Source organism: Phascolarctos cinereus, unplaced genomic scaffold, assembly GCF_003287225.1.
Source record: "Phascolarctos cinereus isolate Bilbo 61053 unplaced genomic scaffold, phaCin_HiC Scaffold_5;HRSCAF=322, whole genome shotgun sequence".
NCBI classification, from domain to species: domain Eukaryota; kingdom Metazoa; phylum Chordata; class Mammalia; order Diprotodontia; family Phascolarctidae; genus Phascolarctos; species Phascolarctos cinereus.
In genome coordinates this window covers 258,490,942-258,517,295 of record NW_027555958.1, presented here as the reverse complement: position 1 = coordinate 258,517,295, position 26,354 = coordinate 258,490,942, and the positions used below count along the sequence as shown (strand labels likewise).

At 39.2% G+C, this 26,354-nt stretch overlaps 2 protein-coding genes across 9 annotated transcripts in view; one reads left to right on the top strand and one right to left on the bottom strand.

The window, feature by feature from the left end:
- Positions 1–26,080, top strand: part of CYBC1 (cytochrome b-245 chaperone 1) — a 52,694-nt gene extending 26,614 nt beyond the window's left edge. Inside the window, exons 7-9 of one of the 2 annotated variants that reach the window (XR_013487140.1) lie at positions 22,460–22,573; positions 24,535–24,612; positions 25,056–26,080. Coding sequence is in view for 1 of the 2 variants with exons in the window: in XM_020966726.2 (XP_020822385.1) it covers positions 22,460–22,547 (88 nt within the window). In the remaining variant the exon portion in view is untranslated. Of the gene's footprint in view, positions 1–22,459; positions 22,574–24,534; positions 24,687–25,055 lie in introns of those variants that run through there. The other variant, XM_020966726.2, reaches the window with a different exon arrangement.
- HEXD (hexosaminidase D) overlaps positions 1–26,354 on the bottom strand; it is a 39,992-nt gene that overhangs the window by 5,506 nt on the left and 8,132 nt on the right. For 6 of the 7 annotated variants that reach the window (XM_020966718.2, XM_020966719.2, XM_078155750.1 and 3 more), the window contains 6 exons: positions 23,749–23,858; positions 21,624–21,711; positions 20,007–20,171; positions 15,964–16,147; positions 10,275–10,346; positions 9,511–9,706 (listed from right to left, as the gene is read on the bottom strand). In XM_020966718.2, the coding sequence (XP_020822377.1) occupies positions 9,511–9,706; positions 10,275–10,346; positions 15,964–16,147; positions 20,007–20,171; positions 21,624–21,711; positions 23,749–23,858 (815 nt within the window). Of the gene's footprint in view, positions 1–9,510; positions 9,707–10,274; positions 10,347–15,963; positions 16,148–20,006; positions 20,172–21,623; positions 21,712–23,729; positions 23,859–26,354 lie in introns of those variants that run through there. The other variant, XM_020966720.2, reaches the window with a different exon arrangement.

Genomic DNA, 26,354 nt, shown 5'->3' with positions numbered 1-26,354 from the left:
AGTACCTGGCTCACAACCATTCTCCTCCCCAACTCCTGCCCTCACACTAGGGAATTTCAACATACATACTGATACTTCCTTAGATACCCTAACCTCCTAGTTCTCAGCTTACTCATTCCCATGACCAACTCCTCCATCCTACCTCATGGAAACACAAACATGGTTATACCCTTGGATCTTGCCATCACCCACAAATGTACCACCTCCATGTTAATAAACTCTGAAATTTCCTTATCTGATCACTCTACTGACTATCTCTCCCTCTGCCCTCCCATATTGAACCCTACTATTTGTCTACACCTTGACTTCTAAACCTTTGACCCCTCAGTTGTCTCACAAGCCATTTCCCTTGCATTAGCTATTCTTTTTTTCCCTTCCCCATCTTCATCACATGGTGAACCAGGTCAGCTCTATAATCCTTTTCTCTTGAAAAGGAATGCCCCTATATCATATTGCTGATTGTGCCCTGCTGAGCCTCAGTCTTACATCACTCCACTATCTGCTGACTCTGCTTGTACACATGTTCTGCTGAACAAAAACTGAGAAAATCATGAAACTGTTCTGACTGGGGTCTACTACAAATTTATGTCACACAACCTTCACAGGGCCCACACTGCTGCTAGGCAATCCTACACATCCCTAATCAACTCACCATCCCACTCACCACATTACCTCTTCCAAACCTTTTAATTCCTCCCGTGGCTCTTCTGCCCCTGCCCCTCAGCTGTGAAACTTGCTTCATATTTTATTGAAAAAATTTAGGCCATTAGCTGAAAGCTCCCACCCCTCCCCATCTCACATTACTCTGATGCTTTCTGTCACTATGGTCCCCTTTACTCTTATCTCGTATGAAGAGGCGGCTATTCTCCTTGCCCAGGCAAATCCCTCGGCACAAGTGATCCCATTCTATCCCATCTCCTTTAGTATAATATTCCCTCTATCATCCCCAATCTCACTTATTTTCAATCTCTCCCTCTCTACTGGCTGCCTAATATCTATAAACATGCCCATATCTCTTTCCTCAAAAAACCCTCACTTGGTCCTAACCATCCTAATTATTATTCTGTGTATCTCCTGCCTTTTGTGGCTAAACTTGAAAAGGCCATCTATAATAGGTGCCTCTACTTCCTCTCACTCACTTCTTAACCCCTTATAATCCAGCTTCTTACCTCATCATTGCACCAAAACTGCTCTTTCCACAGTTACCAATGATCTCTTACTTGCTGATTACTCTCTTCTCCTTGATTCTCTTTTCTCTCTAAGTTCTCAGAACACTACTCTCTCCTGGTTTTTCTCTTATCTGTCTGGCTACTCCTCAGTCTCCTTTGCTGGATAAGGGCTCTGTCCTGGGCCCTCTTCTTTCTCTATACTATATATCATCTTGTCAGCTCCCTTGGTTTTAATTACCATCTCTCTGCTGATAATTCCTATATTTATTTATCCAGCCCTAACACCTCTGCTGACCTCTAGTCTTGTGTTGTTAATTACTTGTTAGATATCTCAAATTGGATATCTGGTAGATATCTTAGGTTCAACATGTCCAAAACTGAACTCATTATGTTTTCCCCCAAACCTTCCCCACTTCCAATCTTCCCAATTACTACTGAGGCCACCAGCATCTTCCCAATCCCTCAGGGTAGCAACCTAGGTGTCACTCTCAACTCCTCTACCTCTCACCCACCATATACAATCTGTTGCTAAGACCTTTTCACTCTTGCAACATTTCTTGCATATGCCCCCTTCTCTCAGGGATAGCTGCTGAAACAGCAGAAGAGTGCCAGGCCAGGGGTCAGAAAAACCTAAGGTCAAATCCAGCCTCAGACACTTATTAACTGTGTCACCCTGGGCAAGTCACTTCACCTATGTCTGCCTCAGTTTTCTCAATTATAAAATGGGGATAATAATAGCACCTTCAAGATAGGTTATGATCAAATGAGATAACATTTGTAAAAAATGCTTAGCACAGTGCCTGGCCCATTCCCTTTCCCTTCCCTTTCTTCCTCTGATAATGCTATCACTCTCATCCAGGCCCTCATCTTCTCAAGCCTGGACTACTGCAATAGTGTGCTGGTTGGTCTGCCTGCCACAAGTCTCTCCTTACTCCAGTCTATTCTCCATTTATCTTTTTTAAGTGCAGATCCAACTATGCCACTCCCCTACTTAATAAATTCCAGTGGCTCCCTATCACTCCCAGGATTAAATGTAAAACCCTGTTTGGTGTTCAACGTCCTTAATAACCCAACCCCTTCCTACTCCTTCCCTTCTTACAACTTACATGTCAGATGCAGTCATGTGGATAGAACACTAGATCTGGAGTCAGGTAAACCTGAGTTCAAATATGACTTCAGACACTAGCTGTGTGAACCTGGGCAAATCATTTAACCTCTGTTTGCCTCAATTTCCTCAACTATAAAAATGGGGATAATAATAGCACCTACCTCATGGGGTTGTTGTGAGGAACAACTGAGATAATATTTATAAAGTGCTTAGCACAGTGTTTGGCACATAGGCACTAGAGAAATGATTATTCTTTTCCTTCCTGTCTCTCCCCCCCCCGCCCCCCACATAGTCTTAGAGCCAGTGACACTGGCCTCCTCACTGTTCCTTGAGCCCTCTCTTCTCTTTGGACATTTCACTCTACTCTTCATCCTAATCTCCTGACTTCCTTCAATTCCCAGGTAAAATCCCACTTTCTACAGGTAGCCTTTCCCAATCCTCCTTAATATTAGTGCTTCTGGAAAAATAAAAAAAATTAGTGCTTCCACTGTTGCTTATTTCCCATTTTTCTTGTACATAGCTTCTTTGTATGTAGTTGCTTGCAGAGTTATTTACATATTGTCTTCCCCAGAAGATTGCTGGCTTGTCAAGAGCAGGGACTGTTTTTGCCTTTCTTTGTATCCTGAGTGTTTAGCACAGTGCCTAGCATGTAGGTGCTTAACAAATGCTGACTCACAATCATCTTTGACTCCTTCATCTTTCACATGAGATTTTTTTCCATTCCCATACACAACTACTGTAGTTCAGGTCCTCAATGGATCTTGGTCTACTGCTGTGGTCTCTGAATCAATCTCTCTGCCTCTATCCCTTATCTATTCTGAACACTATTACAAGATAAATCTTCCTAAACTGCTACTCTTTGTTATGTCATGCCTTAAAAGCCTTCAATTGTTCCCCATTGCCTACAGAAATAAGGTACAAACTCTTCAGTCTGGCATTCAATCTGATCCCAACCTACCTTTCCAACCTTAATTTCCATTACATGAAAACTTTCACTCTGGCCAGACTTATCTCAACCTTGACCCTTGAATGCACCTGTATTCATACTGTTCTCACATTATTTCCACTGACTTCTGCCCTACTTATACTTCTCTTCAAGATTATCCCTTTAAGGAGTGTTCCCTAAGAGTGATCTCTTTCTTCCTTTACTGAAGGAAGCTTGGCATCTATTGTCTGCACCACTCACATACCACTTAATGTTAAACTGCTTTGAGTTATTGTCTTTATGTAAAATAATTATAATATTCAATATTCATGCAGGGCATTAAAACTTTGCAAAGTGCTTTACATATGTTACCTTATTTAATCCTCAAAACAACCCTGAGATGTAGGTGCTATTCTTATCCTCATTTCTGCAGAAGGGGAAACTGAGGCAGAGAGAGGTTAAGTGGCTAGCCTAGGCCCACAAAGCTTGCAAGTGTCTGAAGTCGAATTTGATCTTAGGTTTTTCTGACTCCAAGTCTAGGGTTCTATGTACTGCTCCAATAAGTGTCTTTGGGAAAGGGATTGCCTTGTTCCTCTATATGCTCCACTCAGCAAATCTTTTTTGATTATTAAGTAACCAGCTGGATGCCAGGTTTTCTCATCTGTTAGAACCTACTTTCTTTTGGACTGTATAGAATCAAAGGATGCTTCATAGAGTCATCAGTACATAGAGTTAGAAGCAGAGCTGTAACTAGGGTTGGATGACTGGAGATGGCACTTCAGGAAGAAGAAACAACTGAGCTTAGCATCTGTTTAGCTGGACTGAAAATACAAAGTTACATAACAGCTTGTTTCCTGACTTCAAAGGATGTCAGGTGCCTTTCTCCCTGCCTCAGTCTTATCTAGTTTTTTTCTCTGGCTATGGTATCCCAAATAGCGACCTCAGAATGCCTTGGGAGCTTTGCCCAAAGTGGCTAGTGCCTTAGGGTCTTTTAGAGCCTTAGGTACCAAGGTTTGAACTCTATTCCTAACTTTCAGAATTGCTAGTTACAATCCATAACACTTACTAGTTGCATGACCCTGGGCAAGTCACTTAACCCCAATAGCCTCGTCAAAAAAAAAAAAAGAATTGCTAGTTACAGCTCTAAATGGAAGGGATTTTATAGATTATCTAGTTCAACCCTAATATCTTAGAGATAAAGAAACTGAGGTCCAGAGAAATCATGTGCCTGCGGTTACCTCAACTAGAATCCAGGTCTTTTGTCTTCCCATATAGTGCTCTTTACTGCACTACAGGTCATTCGGTTGTTCTCATAAGATTAAAATGAAAATTGTCCCAAGTGATTAATCTGGAATCACTGGTCCTGAGCCTTCAGTAACAGTTTACTATTTGCCTCTTGGATTTTTCCCCAGGATGTAGGCGACATATAGAGGATGTTAGTCCTCTAACAAAGCTATGCAAATTAAATTAGCATATGACTTAAGGCTTTAAATAAATCTGCCACCTAAAGCTTTTATTTAGAATTGAACATGTGACCCAAACCACTTTAGCAAATTGGTAATGGATTGATGGGGTTAAAGAGTTATAGTAATTAATAAATTTCCCAACTGCATCAATTTGGCTGCTTTATTTGGGAATGGTTAAAGTTACCTTTCATCAGCATTCGAAGAGATAGGGACAGACATTGGACCTGTGATTTCTTAGATTAAAAAGATAACTCCTAGGTAAGAAGCTCCTTCCACCAGTGCAAGTTGCACTTTTTCTGAAATTTAGAGATGCCTAGAGCACTGAGCACTGAAAGGTTATTCAGCTTGCCCAGGGTCACAAGGACAATTTGTGCCTGAGGCAGAATTTGCACTTCCTTTTCCCCCATTATACTACTCTGCAACTCTAGCATTTGAGATGGAAGGTTAAAACAAGATAGTTTTAGGCTCTCCTGCAAAGAAGTGTGGTCTGCATGTTGTCCCATCCCTCTTCAAACCCTGCTTTGCATAGATCATTACTCTTACACATTTTTGTTTGTTTGTTTGTTTTACTTTTTGGTGAGGCAATCAGGGTCACACAGCTATTAAGTGTCAAGTGTCTGAGGCCGGATTTGAACTAGCTACCTAGCTGCCCCTACTCATATATTCTTAAAATTGATTTATTTTGGGGCAGCTAGGTGGCACAGTGGATAGAGGTTAGTCAGGAGGACCGAAGTTCAAATCCGACCTCAGACTCATAACACTCACTACCTATGTGACCCTGGGCAAGTCACTTAACCCCAATCGCCTTGTTATACCGAGAAATGAGCGAGCTGAGGACCCAAGCTAATTTCAAATTGTGGACTTTATTAGCGCGCGGCTGCCAGGGATATTCACATCCAAATCAAGCAGCCCCCATCAGGGGTTGAGCTAGGGTTTATATAGGGAGTATACAGGACAGGGAGGGGGATGCATCTTTGAAGTCTGGCAAGAGGAAGAGGTTTTTTTTGGGGGGGGGGCTGGTCAAGGACACCCTTCTCCCTCTGTGTAGATATGATAATGCTCTGCAAACTTTCTCACAATGGAGGCTTCCAGAGATATGATCTGAGGGCTGTGGCCTGAGCAGCCAGATAAGGATCTTGCTAAGGAATTTGGAGGTTTCCAGAGACATGATCTGAGGGCTGGAGCCTGAGCAGCCAGATAAGGGTCTTGCTAAGGAATTTGGAGTTTTCCATGGCCTAAAGGGTTCTACTACCCAAATGGTAAAATAATGTTCTGCATTACAGCCTCACCAAAAGAAAAGAAAACAAAACACCACATGGGGGCAGCTGGATGAAGTTGAGTTTGAAAGGATGAAATAAAACAAAATAAATCACCCCCAAACAAACAAACAAAAAACCCTAGGAAAATGGGGCTTTTCTTTTGTGCTGATATGAGGTCTTCAAGAAACCTCAGATGTTTCAAACATTGTCATGCCAGAATGCTACTTCAGCAATGGCCTGTGGGCATTTAAACTTCTAAAAAGCTTGATTTGAATTGAATGTCTCTTAAAGTTCATATGCCTCTGGAAAAGGATGGAGGAGCAGTCCACTTCCAAATTAGGAAGGCAGGATAGGAAAGTCACAAAAGTGACCAAGTAGAGGTAGGGGATGGTAGTTAGATTTGAAGGTGTGATTTTCCTGCCTTCACTAGTCTTAGAGTACATGGTTTTTATTTACAGCTCCACCTTATCACTTGCTAAAGGTTAGGTTCACTTCTCCTTGCTGATAGTTCCCAGACATAAAATATTAGAGTTGAAATTGCCTACAAGTCACTGATGCCAACTTATACCTGAATAATTCCTTCTACAAGGTATCTAACCACTTGGTCATCTGGCTTTGTATGATGAGGAACTCTCTATATCTCAAGACAGATCATTCAACTCTTAGACCTCAGCCAATGAAAAACTTATCTAACTTGTTAGAAGAACTGGAATGAAACTTGATTTCTATGAATTTAGTGAAATCAGACTATCTCCTCCCTCAAAAAGATGTTTGTGGACACTAGTAAGATAGCATTCAGTTACTGCTTTGAGCTTGCTATGAAGAAAAACATCTACCTACAACAGACTTGAGGCTGCATAATTGGCCATATAAACCTCTCTGATGGGGGCGGGGCCCAAGCCAAGATCTTCACCCTTTGCCCCAAAGGGAATCTGACTCACAGACCCAGACCCTCATCTCCCTTGAAAGCCCTAGCTTATGTTTAGATCTTATTCAGATGCACCTTCACCCTTGCCCTGAATAGAATCTGGCTCCTGTTTGTCTATGGGACCCAGAAAACCCTTAAACCTTCAAATTTCCTAATCGACTCCCCTCATCTCCCTTTGAAAGCCTTAGGCTCCCTTTTGTCTACAGGCCCCAGAAAGGCCTTCCTTCATCTCCTTTTGAAAGTCCTAGCCCCACCTTGATTTTGTGCAGATGCCTTTCAAACTTCTGCCTTCCGTTCCCTCCATTATCTATTCCCATTGTCTATTCAATCTCTCTGACCTCCCCAATTAGAATTGTTACCTAGACCCTTTTCCCAATCCCCTTCTCTGGCCACCCAAAGTTACTTTAGTATTTAAGATCCACCTTGGCCCTCACTCAGATGCTGAGAATCTCATGCTCAAAAGGCTGAGAATCTCTCATGCCCACTCGTCTTTAGGGCGTCACTCAGCTGAGAATCTCAGGCCCACAAGGCTGAGAACCTCTCATGCCCGCTTGTTTTTACGGGCGTCACCTGGCCGATGTGATTTATCACTAATAAACTTTTCCTGTGGCTGAAGATTTGAGTTGAATTCATTCAGCAGCGCCCAGTACCGCGATCTTGGGGTCCCAGCACCCCGAAAGTCCTAGACCTCTTTATCTCCACTCCATCTGGAGATAGACTTAGGGGTATGTTTGTGTCCATGGGAAGTATAGCTACTATTTAAAGGGACAATCAATTCAACCCAATAAATATTTATGGAGAGTCTCCTATGTGCCCAGCACTGTGCATGTTGCTATGAGGGTGTGAGAATACATGGTTTCTACCTTCAAGGAACTTAAGATCTCACTGGGGGGGTTGGGGTGCGGGGAACCAGGAAAGTATAGGACACACTCAGTAGTGTGCTGGAGCCAGCTCTAGAAAGAGTCCATTATGTGAGAGATTATCTCTCAGACGTGAAGCCTCCTCAGGGAATCAATGGTTCTTGTTAATATTTATTGATGCTTTCAAAACCCTCCCTCACTCAGACCCCGTTTCTTTTAAATGCTTAGCAGAAAGAGTAAGCCCTGCCCCCAACCTAAACTGTTTGCCCTTGCAAAAACTTCCCACCGTTTCTTGTCTCTGGGCAAACTTGTGTAACTACCTTTGTTCTAGATTTCTGTGAAAAGACTGTGCCCCCATCCCCCACCCCCCAGCCCAGCCAATGGGATAAGGGGAAGGGGGTTAGGGAGGAGGAGCTCGCATTAGGATATAAATAAGCCTTTACTTCTGTAAGGAACTTGTACTCTCCTGGCCTGAAATGGCGACTAAGAGGGTACCCTTTCTCATGAGAAAGCAATAAACTCCTTTTTACTTTCAAGGTATCTAAGTCTTTGTTTTTATTTTTGAGTAAGTGGTCTCTGTGCCATAGAAAGAGTCCATTGTTAATTTTCAGGGCTCATTTAAACTTAGGAAATTGACAAACAATACAAATCAGGGCTTCATTTATGGTTTTTTGATTATCTAGACTTAAGAAAGTGATGGAGAATATACGTTTTAAGGGCATTTTCTGTACTTTTTTTTTTTACTAGCATACTACAAGAGACACTCTAGGGTTCTTAAACTTTTGAGGGACTACAGACCACTTCAGTAAGGCAAGAGGACACTGTCCATTGAACCTATCTATTTCTGTTTGCCAGTGGAAAGAAAAAAAAAGCTTTAAATTTCTGGGAAGGCCAATGTTATTCTATTTGTACGTCATCAAAAGCAATGGCTATTTTAAAAAATTAGATGCTGTATATGTTACTTTTATTTCTTGATAAATAAGCACAAGTAATAGGAGGAAGTGTGATGTGGAAAGAACCTTGGAACACAGATCAGATGACCTAGGTGCCAGTTCCTTATATGCCACCAACCAGCTTTGTCAATGTAGAATGGGTGGAATAATTCTTTTCACTTGTCTACCTAATAGATGTGAAGGCTGAGAATCAAGAGCTAGTAAAAAATTTCAGGTTCAGTAATAGGGTGTAATTCACTGAAAAGCAGTAATGTTATTTTATTTATTTGAATAAATAGAAAGATCCTTCATATACTGAAAAAGATCTGTCTTCTCAAACCTTGGTCCTATTACTTGGCTAGAATATGAAAACAAGGCAGAGACAGGTAACTCTGGAATAGAAACACTTTGATTTAAATCCCACCTCTGGCATATCCTGGCTGAGTGATGGCAAATCTCTCAGACTATGAATTACTGATGAATTGTCAGTCTGTATTGGTAGAGGGAGTTTCATACCAAGAGTTGCCTGTACTGATGAAATCATAAGTTGTGATTCAAAAAAAAAAAAAAGAAAGTATAAAAGCTAAGGTAGAAGACCCTTGTCCATTTACCATTTGTTGCAAAGGAACCCAGAAATCCCATATTCTTTATAGGTCTTAGCCTTCCAGCATCCATAAGACACCTCCTCTCAGGGAGATGAGTTAGATAGAACCTGGACAGTTGCCAATGACAAAGAAGGCAGCAGTTTTTATTCCTAGTTGCTTGAGACACCTTTATTCCCTCCATAACTAGAGAGCATCTTCAGTTATGTGTTGTTCACATATCAGGCAATTCAGCTAGAGCCACTTTCATAGTTCCTTTACCTTTGCCAACCAGTTAGAACGATTCCTTGCAGCATCTCAGCAGGTCCACTGTCTGCCACTTTCAACCACTGGATGTTATTTTTGAGGTGATGGCTAATAACGGTCAAAGATTGATTCACCCCTGTGGCACCTTTAAAAGCACTGGCTACCCACAGTTTAGGGAAACCACATTTCCTGTACTTATCCATGAGGAGAACTAGAAACAAAAAGAACAGAGGGATTCAATTTCCTAGCTCCCATGGAGAGTTAGTGGTGGATGGCATCTATGCCTGTGAATACCAGCTTTTTCTGATTCACATGTAGAGATGAAATATCCAGCACTGTTCTCTTTTAGCACTGTGCTGTGATCAACCAAAGTAATTAGGTGCTCAGCCTTCACAAAATCCCCACAGCAACACGCCCAACAAGCGGTCATCCAATATTTGCTTCAAAATTCTCCGATGAGACTATCCCATTTCTGAACAGCACTAATTATTAGGAAGCTTTTCCTTTTATCAAACCTAAATTTGCAACTTCCATCCACTGTTGATTCTGCCCAAAAGTACAGAACTAAGGTTATATAATTAATAAGGAGAGTTTTACCTCACTAAAGAGATGAAATGTCATGGAACGGAAGTAACTGGTTTGCTCATACATGAGAGAGATAATTTAACATTCTTTCAGTGATTTAGACACAAACTCTATTCCACTACAAAATACACTCTTCGAAGGAATAAATTAAAAAGAACATTCATATGTGAGTTACTCAGCCAAACAGTACTCACCCTTTGCATGTACATCCATGTCTTCAACATAGTCCCAGATCATTGGCTCTACCAGCTGTGCTATTCCAGATTCTGGAAAAAAGCAAAAATGTTACAAGGACAAATGAGAAAGGATTTATGATCTGAGCTATATCCACAATAGATGTTTTAATAGTATATGGAAGGTAGGATCAAGTACTTAAAATGGTAGAAGCCTTAAAGAACATAAGCCCTTAATTTTCAATTTCTCTCATCTTTATTTCTCATAGTTAATGCATAAACCAGGTTCCTTCAAAAATTAAACTATCCATTTAAATGAATCAAATTAACACTCATTGAAAAACTGCTATATGTCAGGTACTGTGCTAGGCTCTGAGAAAATTATTTGTAGAGCTAGAAAAAACAATAACAAAATTTATCTGGAAGAACAAAAGGTCTACAATATCAAGGGAACTAATGAAAAGAAATGCAAGGGAAGGTGGCCTAGCTGTACCAGATCTTAAATTGTATTATAAAGCAGCAATCATCAAAGCTACTTGGTAATGACTAAGAAATAGAGTGGTGGATCAATGGAGTAGGTTAGGGATGCAAGAAACAACAGTCAGACTATAGAAATCAACTATTTCAAAAATCCAAAGACTACAACTTCTAGGATAAGAATTCACTATTTAACAAAAACTGCTGGGAAAACTGGAAAATAGCATGGCAGAAACTAGGCATAGACCAAAATCTTATACCCTATACCAAGATAAAATCAAAATGGGCACATGATTTAGATATAAAGACTAATACTATAAGCAAACTAGGAGAAAAAAGAATAGTTTACCTATCAGATCTATGGAGAAGGGAAGAATTTATGACCAAAAAAGAGATAGAGAACATCATGAAATGCAAAATGGATGACTTTGATTACATTAAACTGAAAAGTTTTTGCACTTTAAGCAAAGCCAATGCAACCAAGATTAGGAGGGAAGCAGAAAGCTGGGAAACAAGTTTTACAGCTAGTGTCTGTCTCTGATAAAGGCCTTATTTCTAAACTATATAGAGAACTGAGTCGCATTTATAAGAATAATAGTCATTCCCCAATTGATAAATGGTCAAAAGATATGAACAGGCATTTTGCAGAGGAAGAAACGAACGCTATCTATAGTAATATGAAAAAATGCTCTAAATCACTATTGGTTAGAGAACTGCAAATCAAAACAGCTCTGAGGTACCACATCACACCTATCAGACTGGCTAACATGACAAAACAAGAAAACAATAAACGCTGGAGAAAATGTGGGAAAATTGGAACACTAATGCATTGCTGGTGGAGTTGTGAACTGATCCAACCATTCTAGAGAACAATCTGGAACTATGTCAAGAGGGCTATAAAATAGTTCATACCCTTTGTCCCACAGCAATATCACTTCTAGGGCTACATCCCAAAGAGATCATAAAAATGGGAAAAGGACCCACATGTACAAAAATATTTATAATAGCTCTTTCTGTGATGGCAAAAGTGAAACTTGAGGGTATGTCCATCAATTGGGGAATGGCCAAACAAGCTATGGTATATGAAGGTAAATGGAATACTACTGTGCTATAAGAAATGATGAGGAAGTGGAATTCAGACAAACCTGGAAAGACTTGTATGGACTGGTGCTGAGTGAAGTGAGCAGAACCAGGAGAAGTTTGTACACAGTAACAGTCACATTGGGTCTAAGACAACTCCAAAAGCCTCGTGATGGAAAATGCTATCCACATCCAGAGAAAGAACTATGGAGTTTGAATGCAGATTGAAACATACTATTTGTTCTTTTTTTAATTGCTGTTTTGTTTTTTTCTTCTTTCTTGTGCTTCCTTCTATTTGTTCTAAATCTAATTTACAACATGAGTAATATGAAAATATGTTTAATAGGAATGTAGAGTCTATATCAGAATGCATGCCATCTTGGGTAGGGGGGTGAGGAAGAAGGGGGGAAAATTTAAAACTCAAAAGCTTATGGAAGTGATTGTTGAAAACTAAAAATAAATAAACTTTTTTTAAAAAGAGGGTCAGTCTGTTCTCAGAGCCTTAGCATTAAATGGTTTTTCTTCTCTTAAGACTTCTCACATCAGAAGCCAAACTTTTTGTACCACCAACAGTCTCATCTACCTATTTCCTGAAGGCTTAAATCTCTCAACATGATGCTATAGGCAGTATCTCTGTCAGAAGCCTCAATCTGACTTGGGGTTAGAAATTCCTTTTAGCTCCCTGCTTAATATTTACTTGATAAATGTCATTGATGCTAGTCAGTATTAATTTGGAAGATACCCTTCTAACAAAATGTCAGGGACTCTGGGTGATATACTCAACTTTTAAAACAACCCTTAGAAAGAAGCTAGAAATATATACAAATTATGGGAAAATGTCTATTATGTGGCATTAGTAATCAGTTCAGTGAAAGAATTATTAAGAATATACATGAACCTGTGCTGTGTGTTACGGATACAAAGATTAAAAAAAAATACAGCGTATGTTCTTATGGAATTTATAATCTACTGGTGGAGGGAGAAAGGGCACATAATGCACACACAGGCAAATATAATGTAAGAAATAATATGATAAAGGTAGAGCACTATAAGAAAATTTTCAGAGGGAGAGGGTCCTTTCACGTGGGGAAATCAGGAAAGGCTTCTTGGAGGAAATGATACTTGAAATGGACCTTGAAAGAAGGTAATGATTTTAATGGGCAGAGATGTAGAAGGAGTTCATTCTAGGCATAATAGGATAGCCTGTGAGAATGCAGAGATATGGGAAGGGTAGGCTGAGAATGGACGTAAGTAGTCCAGTTTAGATAAGATATAGAACATGGAGAAGAGTAGTAGAAATAAAGTCTCAAAAGGTAGGTTGGAGCCAGGTTTAAATCTACTTGCAAACATTTTAAGGTTTGCAAAGTGCTTTACAGACAATCAGTAAAGGTTTTTAAGCAGGGAGAAGCATGGTCAGATTATTTTGGCAACTATAAGTAGGATGGTGGGCTTATAGGATCAACTAGATCTTTTCTTTCAATACGTGAAGCAGCTCCCCAATATGACTGGGTGTTGGGGCTGTCACTATTTATATTCCTAGCGGACTCTTCCAACAGTCATTGTATTAATTACCTCAGGGTTCCCCATGGTTAACCCCTACAGCTACATTTCCCAAATTGTAGACTGAGTCCCCCTGAGGTGCCACAGAGAATTCATGAGGGTACTGTGTACTACTTCAAATTGGAGGGAAACATAGCAATACTTGACATCTTTTGAACACTTAATGAACTACTAGCTCAAGGTAGTTCATAGTTTTAATGTTAGATTGTGTGGCCTTTTCAATGATGTTCTTCAATGATCAACATGTTTTTGTTTATTTGTACTTTCAGTTATATCAATAACTTTTTTTTAATATGAATTTATTTTTAGCTTTCAATATTCACTCCCACAAGTTTTTGAATTCCAAATTTATACCCCATCTCCCCCCTGCTCCCACCCCAAGATGGCACGCATTCTGAATATCCTTTCCCCTAGTCTGTCCTCTCTTCTATCTCTCTCCCCTTCTCTTATCCCCTTCTCCTTCTATTTTCCTGTAGGGCAGGATAGACTTCTGTACCCCATTTCTCGTATTTCTTATTTCCCAGTAGCATGTGAAAACATTTTTTTAAACATATGTTTTTAAAACTTTACGTTTCAAAATTTCTTTCTTCCTCCCTCCCCACCCACCCTCATTGAAAAGGCAAGCAACTCAATATAGGTTATACATGTGCAGTTATGCAAAACACATCCACAGTAGACATGTTGTGAAAAACTAACTCTATTTCCCTTAATCCTATCCTGCCCTCCCATTTATTCTATTCTTTCTTTTGACCCTGTTCCTCCTCAGAAGTATTTGCTTCTGATTACCCCCTTTCCCAATCTGCCCTCCCCTCTATCATCCCCCTGCTCTCTTGTCCCCTTCTCCCCCTATTTTCCTGTAGGGTAAGACAGATTTCCACACCCAACTGAATGTGTTTGTTATTCCCTCCTTAAGCCAAATCCTATGAGAATAAGATACACTCATTCTCTTACCTTCCCCTGTTTCCCCTCCACTGTAAGAGACTTTTCTTTTCTGTTTTTTTTGTGAGATAGTTTACCCCATTCTACCTCTCCCTTTCTTCTTCTTCTCTGAGTATAATCCTCTCTCATCCCCTAATTTTATTCTCCAGATATGACCCCTTAATCTTCAACTCACCCTGTGCCCTCTATCTATCTATCTACATTTACATACATATAATTTTTTTCCTCCAACTACCCTAATACTAACAAAGGTCTCATGAGTTATAAATATCATCTTTCCATGCAGGAATATAAACAGTTCAATCTTAATAAGTCTCTTATGATTTCTCTTTCCTGTTTACCTCTTCATGTTCCACTTGAGTCCTGTATTTGAAAGTCAAATTTTCTATTCAGCTCTGGTCTTTTCATCAAGAATGCTTGAAAGTCCTCTATTTCACTGAATGACCATTTTTTCCCCTGAAGGATTATACTCAGTTTTGCTGGGTAGATGATTCTTGGTTGTAATCCTATCTCCTTGCCCTCCGGAATATTATATTCTATGCCCTGCGGTCCTTTAATGTAGAATACATCAGTACTTTTTCAAACTTTCTTGTTTGCAACATTATATCTTTGCAAAGATGAGTTTTTGGTAGGTGTTGCGACAAAAAGCAGAGGCTGCAGCGTCCAATCTGACTCCAGAGTTTGAGAACTTGCAAAGTACCTGACCAATGCACACATCCCATTAGTAGTAAAATGGGTGTTTAAGCATGAAATTTAAAAAATATTATTTTTTCCTTTCAATTTATAGTATTCTTTTTCCAAATAGCTACAAAGTTGTTAGGACATAAATACTTATTAAGCTGTTTGAACTAAACTACTTAATATATAAATGGAATTGTTAATTACTATTATTTTTTGTCTACAGGCACCATAAAAATTTACTGCAAATGGAGAAGGTTTGGCAACTTTTGCCCTACAGTACTGGTTCTTACTGAGTATTTTGTGGTGCTAAGGTGTTCTGAGACAGTCCTTTTTCAGATGGGTTTCCTCTAGAATCGAAAACTCTAATTCTCCAATTCCTAGTGCTACCAAAGGCAGCAACCTCTCTAGTGGTTGCTAGGTTAATATTTATCACTTCTATAATACTGCAAAAGCATTAAAAAAAAACCACCACAATAGTCTCTTTTGGTGGATAATTTCAAATTTTGTTTTTTATACATAAGAAAATATTACCCTAGATAAGATACTTTGGTACAAATAAATAACCAAGAGACTTTATTATTCATCAATTACATTTGTGATCTAAGAATAAATAAAACCTGCCTTAACTTCTTATTGGTTTTGTTGTCCAGTTCTGATTTTGTTATGTGGGGAACTCCTAATGTGGAAAATACCCTCCATGATGTGCAATGTAGCTTATAGTCTTAGCTAGTTGTCTGCGCACATGGAGAAATTAATATTTTTTCATGATTACAGAGGTACTAGTATGTGCCAAAGGCAGGACTTGAACCCAGGTCTTCCTGGCTCCAAGATCAGACCTTAATCCACTATGCTATTTTGTACACTTTGAAAATCTCTAAAAAGAAACTAACAGTGCTGATTACCCAAAAAATTAATAAAATATTGTGCCAATAAGAGTGAAAATGAGTATCAGTACTCTGAAGTTGTGCAATACCTGTGAGACATTCTTCACTAATGCCCCTAAGCATGTCATCCCATACAATGGGCTTCACATTGGGGTGGTGGATGACCACATGGCTGGCAACCGCTTTCATTTGGCTCAGACACAGTTTTACCATATTGTTCTGTTCCTGCTGCAGCCATTTTTTAGACATCTCCCCTTCACCAAGGTAATATACCTGGATAGGAAGGAAGAAGACAGAGGTAAACTCCAGTTTGTGGTTTCATTCCCATACAGAAGGGAAGGCAGGTCAAATAAGTCAGAATGATCATAAAATCTCAGATTTAAACAGGACTTTTGAGGTCATGCACTACAACCCCTATTCCAGAAGTGCCTAAATTTTAATAGTGGGCCATCTATAAGAGTTGGCTACATTAATTTTTTTTACAGTGTCTAATAAACTCATATTTATATAGCACTTTAAAAATCTGTAAACTGCCCTGCATTGGATCGGGATGGGGAACCTGTGGCCTCGAGGCCATATGTGGCCCTCTATAACTTAACAGTTGCCAAAATAATCTGACCATGCTTCCTCCCTGCTTAAAAACCTTTACTGATTGTCTGTAAAGCACTTTGCAAACCTTAAAATGTTTACAAGTAGATTTAAACCTGGCTCCAACCTACCTTTTGAGACTTTATTTCTACTACTCTTCTCCATGTTCTATATTTTATCTAAACTGGACTACTTACTTCCATTCTCAGCCTACCCTTCCCATATCTCTGCATTCTCACAGGCTATCCTATTATGCCTAGAATGAACTCCTTCTACATCTCTGCCTATTAAAATCATTACCTTCTTTCAAGTTCAGCCCTTTGAATCCAAACTTTACAGAACAAATCCTCTCAATAAAAGGATTTGCTCTGTAAAACTTGGACTTAGTCAAAAGACCATACCCCAAAGACCTAACAGGCCACATCTGGCCTGACAGCCATAGGTTCCCCACCCCTGGCATAGATTATCTCATTTGATCCTTTCAACAACCCTGTGAGTTAGAAGTTGTTATTATTATCCCTCTTTTACAGATGAAGAAATTAAAGGTCAAATGGATAAAGTGACTTGCCTAGGGTCACACAGCTAATGTGTTTTAGGTAGAATTCAAATACTAGTCTTCCTCAAAGTCTAGCACCCTACCTATATCATGATGCCTCTCCTAAATTGATCCAAGCCTGATAGCAATATATTACATAGTGATTATATATGCAAGGAAATCATATTAAAAATATTTTTGCTATACATTTTTATACAGGCTGAATCTCAGGGCCCGGAGGGCTATATGTTGGATACTGGGCCCTACCTGAGCACTTTAATCCTTGTTTATCCTAATGCATCCTCTGGAGATACACTGAGGTGTGTGACTGAGAAAGTCTCAAAAGAAGGCAGGTAGACAGACAACTCCGTGAATGTGGCAAACATGACTGAGAACAGAAAGACAAGAGCTAGTTCCAGATTGGGTAGTACCCTCTTCATCATGGATTCTGCAATAACTCTGCAGGCTACAAAAGGTTTTGCTTCTCTACTACACAAGCAATGTAAACTGTTTTGTGTGACTGACCTAGGTGTCATTCCAATTTACATGGTAGAGGTTGGGAGGAAGGAGGGAGATACAAGAGAGAGGAAACTGTTAAAATAGGGCCAGGAAGCAGCTCTGGGGAATAGAGTGAAAGAAGCTTTTCAGTAGTTGTGATGCCCTTGCCTCTTGTGCTCACAGTGCCCTCAGTTTACTTCATAACTGCCTGGATCCCTGTACCTAAAGTTCTCCATACCATATCATATTCCAAGATGAACCTCTCTTCACCTGAATTCCTATTCTCCTCAATGCCTGATGAATTCAGCTAGGTACTTGTCAAATATAACTTTCAGCTGTTTCCCATTCTCCTGATCACTTTTTATTATTTTTTTATTATTTTTTATTTTTAGGCAATTGGGGTTAAGTGACTTGCCCAGGGTCACACAGTTAGTAACTGTCAAGTGTTTGGTCTGAGGCCAGATGTGAACTCAGGTCCTCCTGACTTCAGGGTCGGTGCTCTATCTACTGCGTCACCTAGCTGCCCCTATCTGATCACTTTTTACAAAAGGACTTCTGGCAACCAAAATTAACCTCTACTTGTTCAAATTTCAAAGATGAAATTCAGGAATTTCTGTGTGAATATGTGAAGAATTTCAAAAGTGTGAGCATTTATGTATGTGTGTCTGGTGGGAGGGATGGCTATTTTGGAGCAAAGGTATAGATTTATAAGCAGCATGCTGAGGAAGTAAAAAAGCACAGGTGCTTGGGTTCTATCTTCATATGTCTTAGAAAAGCTGATTCTTGAAATGTTCTTTCCAATGTAGCTCATATTAGCTATTCCATATCCTCCTCAGCCCATCCACTTCTTTTTTCTCCTGGGGGTTAGGCTGGACTTACTGGCAAATCATATGGTGTAATTCTTCCTACACATTTTTTTAAGTGAGATTAAGTTACAGTGATCAACATAGGTAGAATTAAATGGAGCCACCAACATGTAATCTGAGAACAAAGTGAAGGGTGTTGTCTCATCCTCTGCCTTGGGGAATGGTGATTTATGAGCTGACTTTTAAAGATTTTTTTTTTAAACCACTAGCTGATGGGGCTACTTCCCTTTTTTGGCTATAGACTGTCTTTTGTGAGTAATTTCCTTTGCAGCCTGGTTGAAGCAGAATGGAAGCCCCCTAAAGTTCAAGGCCCAGGGTGCTTCCCATAATTTAACACAACTGTGGCAAGGCTCTGCTCACTGGGTGACCCTAAAGGGTGAGTGAGGTCTCTAAAGGGTGACGTGCTGACCCTCCTCATAGAATTCCAGAGCTGGAAGGAACCTCAACAGCACACCATTCATTGCAATGCCAGTAATTTTTAAAAATAGGTTTTTAAGGGCAATAGTAATTTATACCTTATTTTTATCATACTGAATGCTTTTATCCTTATGAACAAATTCCTTTATATGGCAGATCTGTTTCCTTCATGGCTGGGGGTGTGTGGTGGTGTAGTTTAAGAGCAGTTCTTGGGGTGGAGATGCATCCCTCCACCACAATCATGTGCCTGCACTGAGTTTACTCTACTCTAGGTTGCCAAGTAGCACAACTGTTTTCCCTTCCCTCTCCTCTGTACTCCAGGATCTCATTGCCATGGTACCCCTCTCATGGGACTTGACATCCCATTCTCTAACAATGTGATAGATTAATGATCGACTATATCCTATGATGAATTGTGCTGTGGTCCCTCCCCATTATATGGATTCTTGTTTAAAGACAATTTTTGCCTAAAGGATTTTTTCTGTATAACAAGGAATGGAAAAACTAAAACCATCTCTGATCTCAGTTCCATCCTAGGGAACACCCATTTGGCTATGTTGGCCTCTTGTGATCTGGCCAAGACCTATTTAGCATTTAACTAAAACTGTGTACTTATACGCTCACTCTTTATAGCCTGTTGCTCATGAATCTTATGTAGTTATAATCTATAGTTGTGATCAAATCCAGGGAAGAAATCTGACCAACATAATGACCAACCATAATTACAGGGGACTCATGATGAGATATGCCAACTATCTTCTGATAGAAAAGTGACAGATTCACAGTGCAGATTGAGACACATTCTGTTTAAACCTGGCCAGTGAGGGAGTTTGTTTTGTTTGACTATACGAAAAAGTGTTTTGTTTTTCTTGTCTTCTCATCAGGGAAATGGGAGGTGGGAGGGAGAGAAGGCAGATCTGTCTTTGAAAATAAAATAAGATTTAATTTTTAAAAAATTTAGAAAACACTAGTTAGAAGTAAGGCTTTTACTGGTATTGAAATATTTCCTAAGTTAACCATTTTATAAATATCTTTACCATTTTCCTTTTGAAAAGCAGAAACCAGGGTGCAGAGGAAAGCGAAGTAAGGCAAGGAGGAATTTGGGAGAACACGGGGACAATTCTCTAGTTAATTCAAGGTAGTAGAAGGCTATTCTGGTTTTTTTTTTTAAAGTAAGGCTAGACATGACTATAATAAGTGAGACTAGGTACTTCAGGAAGTGTCATACCTCATCACATCCTATGTGGAACCATCGAACGCCTCTGTGAAGCTCCATTACTTGACTGATCATTGTACTCACTAATGCCAGGGATTCCTCCTTATGGGGGTTCAATGCATTTGGGAACAGCTCCACTTCTCGCAGGTGAGAAAACTGCTTGTGCTTCAGAACAAACTGTAGGAAGGGAGACTCAATTTGTTCAATTACAGACAAAGTAAATCGGACACAGGATGCCTCTTGACAGAGGGGCAGGGGACTAGGAGGACAGAACATTGTCATGGCATATACTGGGTAGTAACCAGGTAGTACACAAAATGTGGGATATTTTTGTTTAACTGTTTTTCTTTGTTATAAGGGAAGGTTCAATTTGAGGGTGAGGGATGGGGAGGGCAGAGTGGGATAAGAGGTGGACGGGGAGGGTAGAGAGTATTTCCAGAAATGACTGTGGTATAAGAACAAAAGGTATGTGTTAAGTGCCAACTAGCCAACTATGGGCTGAGCTGTACACTATGCTGAGCTTTTACTGTTCAGTTGTTTCAGTTGTGTCTGGTGATCCCATCTGAGGCTTTCTTGGCAAAGATACTGAAGTGGTTTGCCATTTCCTTCTCCAGCTCATTTTACAGATAAGGAAACTGAGGCAAACAGGTTTAAGTGACTTGCCCAAGGTCACACAGCTAGTAAGTATCTGGGGCTTGATTTGAACTCAGGAACATAAGTCTTCCTGACTCTAGGCCAGCAATTTATCTACTGTGCCACTTAGCTGCCCCAGGTGCTGGGCACATCAGTGTAAAAATGAAACAGTTCCTACTCTCAGGAAGCTTACATTCTAACAGGAGATATAACACGTACATATAAGTAGATATAAAATACATGCAAGATAAGTAGAAAGGCTTCATGTAAAAGGTGCCACTGAGCAGAAAACAAGAGATTCCAAAAGAGGCAGAGATGAAAGGGAAATGTATTGTAGGAACAGGGCACAGTCACAGCAAAGGTAGAGAGCAAGGAGACTGAATGGCATACGTGAGGAAGAGCACGAAGGCCAGTCTGACTGAGCCACAAAGTTCAGGAAGGGGAGTAATGTACGATAAAGATGGAATTGTAGGTTGAGGCTAGATTGTGAAGGGCTTTCAAAACTAAGCAGAGGAGTTTATATTTAATTCTAGAAGCAAAAAGAACCATTGGAGTTTAAGTCGGTGAGTGAAATGATCAGACTTGAGCTTCAGAAAAATAATTTTAGCAACTGTGTGGAGAATGTAGTACTGCACAGAGGAGAGACAAGGCAGGGAGACCAATTAGTACAAAACTTAATTGTCCAAGCAAGAGATTAGGGTTTTCTGGACCTCTTAAGGTGGTAGTCACATGTGTAGAGAGAAGGGGACAGATGTAAGATTATAGCAGTAGAATTAAGATTTGGCAACTGACTGTGTACATGGGAGAAGACAATGAGGTGTTAAGGATAATGTCAAGGTTATGAACCTAGGTGACTGGAAAAATGGTGATGCACACAACAAAAATAGGGAAGCTCAGGTGGGAGGGGATGAGATCTAATGATCTACAAGGCTCTTTCTAGCTCTATTTCTATAAGCCTCATTTCTACACACATTAGATAGATCATTCCTCACTTACTTCCATGTGTCCAAATGTCTGCACCAGAGGAATAACCTCCAACTCATGTAGCTTGGCCAGATGAAGAATTTCTTTGATCTCAGTGGGGCTAGAGAAATGAATTAAGGGGGAAGTTAATACAGATGTTGTCAATACAATCTTTGCCATACCCTCACCAAGAAACAAGAGTCCTTGCCAGTGTGTGTGCTAGCTGTGTGACCCTGGGCAAGTCACTCAACCCGATTGCCTCATCAAAAAAGCAAAATAAATAAATTAAATTTAAAAGGAGGAAAACGATGGTCTAAGTAAGCACTTAAGACAGAATCTCTGAAGCACCTGAAATAATTTTAAACTGTTCTTTCCAAGGTTTAAGGTAGATTTATTATATATATACTTACAGCTAAGGAAATAGAGGCTGGAAGAAGCAATGTGGTCTGACTTGAAGTCAGAGACCTCTACCATAATCTTAGCTCTACTACTGATTGTGTGACCACAAGCAAGTCACTTCACCACTATCACTGTTCCAAGTTCCCCGGTCACTCCTGGCACCTCCACTATCTCCTAACACTCCCATTCTGAATGGTCATGTCCCTGACATCCATATTAAAATGAATCCTTCTGGTCTTTGAGCTTCCATGGCACTTTGTACCTCTCTTATGTGCTTTCACAATCTATTCTGCATCATATTCATTTGAAAGCTCCTTGAAGTAGGGACTGCTTCTTACTTATCCTTATATTTCCTCTGGTACCAAGATAGCACCCTGAAAAGTACAGATACCTTTCTAATTAAACCTCTAAGTACCTCATTTTTCATTGTAAAATGGAGATTAAAGTAACTGTCCTTCTTTATTTCATAGGTATGCTATGAAGATCATAGGAATAAGAACAAAAGAAATGTCTTTTGATCAGACTTGTGGTACAGTGGACCCAGCATCTGGTTTCTGATAGTGGTACCAAGAGATTTTGTGAAGGTACATTTTGTCCTCTTTGACTATAACCTTAAGAGGTTACAGAAGCAACTGAAAAATTATTAGATTTAAGAACTAACAACTTCTTAGGGGTTATTAAGAAAAACTTTTACTAAGTTTCTTTATTCCATTTAGGATTATCATGAATGAATTTATCCCTTTTTGAAGCTTTTATACTTCTTTTATGTGTCTATACCACCTCTTGGGTTAATTAATAGTATATTAATAGTATATCTAGTCACTAGTACTACCTAGTATTATCTTTTAAATACAACATGCCTTCCTTTCATTTATCTTAAATGTACCTCCTTATGACTTCAAAGAATCCCTGTTAGTTCTAATATATCAAAGTCTGTCTGGCTATTCATGATTTTATAGATTTTTAACCTATTCCTTTTCAGCCTGAAATATTTTAATCTGACCATATAGAATCATACTCACATTACCTTTATATGTGGAAGGATTTTAAGTTCTTTAAAAAAAAAAAGGCATCCATGCAAACCTCAGAGACAAAATGTCATAGCATATAGAGAGCTGGCCTTAACGGCAAGAACACCTTGGTTCTAGGTCCCACCTCTGACACATACTGCATGACCCTGGGCAAGTCACTTAATATCTCAGCGCTCCAGGTGTCAAATCCAGTGGTGTCAAATTCAAACAGAAATAGGGTCACTAAACCTACATAAGGACTCTTGAAGACCACTGACTAGAAAACCACATATCAACATCATGTATGTTCTATTGTATTTTTACTTATTTTGTTAAATACTTCCCAATTACATTTTAATCTGGTTCATCCTTTCCCTGCCCCTCCCGAAAGGATCTGATACCTTTGCTGTAGGCTATTCACTAATATTATAAATTACAGAGAAAATGCCAACCTATAGTAGTAGGGGGAGTTTCCTTAGGTCCAGACCTTATCCTTATATAATCCTAAGCTTTACTAACTTTCTCATATTAACATGTCATTGTCCTGTTATTACAGATTGCTATTAGATCAGAAATAGGCCCACCAAAAACGCACTACAACCATAAATGTTAAATTTTCAATTCTCCAAGCACCATCCTGGGTTTTTTTTTGCTCTATAGATTTCCCTGGCTTTCCATTTTAAAGTCATTGTTAGTCTAAGATGAATCCATTCCTGGACTTCCTGGTTACCTCATAGCCCTCAGGATACCTGTAGGCATGCCTGGCTTTCAGAAGATGTAGAGGGCCCTCATAGGGAAACATGTCTTCATATTCAATGAGGATGCCATTTGCACCAAGGGCATGGAAGAGAGGGAAGATCTGGAAAAAGAAAAAAACATAAATCACTAAGCATAGCTTGGAGTGGATAAATGACTAGAAATGAAATTTGTATTCTACCACCTACAAAGGGGGTAGGAAGTCATTCACACGTTAGTGTTAATCCTTTCAATCAATTCGATATTTAGCTGAAATCAATATGTAAACATGAATTTTGACTATGGATATAATGCTCAAGAATTAAATCGGCATGAGTGAAATGAGCAAAACCAGAACACTGTACACAGCAACAGTAACATTGTGCCATTACCAACTTTGATAGACTTAGCCCTTCTCAGCAATACAATAATCTAAGACAATTCCAAAAGACTCATGATGGAAAATGCTGTTCACATCTAGAGAGAGAACTATGGAGTCTGAATGAAGATCAAAGCATACTATTTTCTCTTTTTTGTTGTTTTTTCTTTCTCATGGCTTTTCCCTTTTGTTCTGATTCTTCTCTCACAACCTAACTAATGCGGAAATATGTTTAATATGATTATACGTATATAGCCTATGTCAGATTGCTTGCCATCTTGGGGAGGGGGAAGGGGAGGGGAGAGGTAAAAATTTGGAATTCAAAATGTTATAAAAGTGAATGTTGAAAATCTTTATATGTAGTACACAATAACAGCCATGTTGTGTGATGACTAATATTGATAAACTTAATCCTTCTCAGCATTACAAGGATCTAAGACATCTCCAGAGGCCTCGGGATGGAAAACGCTATCCACATCCAAAGAAAGAACTATGGAAGGTGAATTACTATCATTCTTTTTTTCTCTTCTGTTGAGTTGTTTCCTCTTTCTGATGGTTCCTCCTATTGGTTTTAATTTTTACTTACACCTTCACTAATGTGAAAATATGTTTAATAGGAATGTAAATGTATAGCCTACATCAGATTGTGCGCCGTCTTGGGGAGGGTGATGGGGAGGAAGGGGGAGAAAAATTTTAAACTCAAAAGCATATGGAAGTGATTGTTGACAAATGAAAATAAACTAATAAAATTTTAAAAAAAGAAAATCTTTAATGTAATTGGAAAAAATAAAATTCTATTAAGTGGGAAAAAAAATAATTAAACCAGCAAGCAGGTAGGATGGAGCTCAGGTCTGTGGACACAAAATCTGGTAATGTATTTGATAGCTTAAAGGATCTGTTCAAACTGCTCTTTGACCTCACTTTCTAACCCTTGCCTAGCAGCTGATATCGTTATATTATAAGGACTGATGACTGGTTACCTGGGAAACTGAAATGAGTTGGAGAATGGAAGGAGAAAAAGATGACAGTGAAGATTTATACTACTACACCTACGTGAAGTTAATTTGTGGCCAGTGATGAAGGCAGAGGTTTTGACGTTAATTGCACATTGAGACTGAATGACAACTAAGGTGAGACTGAATGACATGTGGGGAGGAGCACCTACTTTTGTCAGGAAAGAGGGCTGTGGCAAAGTGTTCACAATATGTATGCCTTGGGGAACAAGGCATACTTACTATCTATGATTATATACTTCCTACTTATTATCTATGATTATATAATTTCTACGCCCAAAATGCATTAGAAACATAACTTCACCAAGGGGCGGAACCCAGTAAAATTTTGAATTTGAGATACATTTGGAGGATAATATGGTGGGATAAGAATGACTTTTAGAGATCAGATACCTGAGGGGCTAGAGTGAAAAAGACAGAGATAGAAGGATTTGAAAAAACAAGCCTACTTGCTGTCCTTCACACATGACATCCCATCTCCCAGCTCTTTGCCTTTGTACAAACTACTCTGGAATGCATTCTTTCATCTCTGCCTCTAAGAATCTCTAGCTTTCTTAACTGCTTAGCTTAAATGTCATTTCATACATTTCATACACAAGACTTTTATGATCCCCTCTACCTTGCAATTTACACTGAAAATATTTACTTATATATGTACATGTGTTTCCTATAATAGGATGTAAATTCCTTGAGGGCAGGGACGATTTTAGTTTTGCCATTGTATCTCAGTGCCTACCTACCACAGTGCCCGGAACATAATAGGTACTTGATAAACTGAATGAAAAGGAAACTTGTGCTAGCTACCTGCTTACTCATCTAGATTCTCCTTAGCTCTCTCCAACTTCTTTTTATCACTTCGTATTCATGGCTTTTCCTTTTATTTTGCACTACTATATTATATTCTCTAAATTATAAATGTCTCTTTTATAGGTTAATGAACATTCATTTAATTAAACATTCTTTAACATCAGAATCACAAACATGAAATAACTATTTTTATATTTTACATATACTTATATTTTATATGTATAAAATTAGATATTTTAAAAGTGAATAACCCCCAAATTATTTATAATTGGCATATATCATTTGATTTGTTGGACTGTTCAGCTCAAAATAATAATAAAACCAGTTTTCCCCATGTATGATGACTGATATTGACAGGAAGACTATAAAGCATGTTGGGAAACCCAGCCTCAGATTAACAGTTTGCCACAAATAAGACATA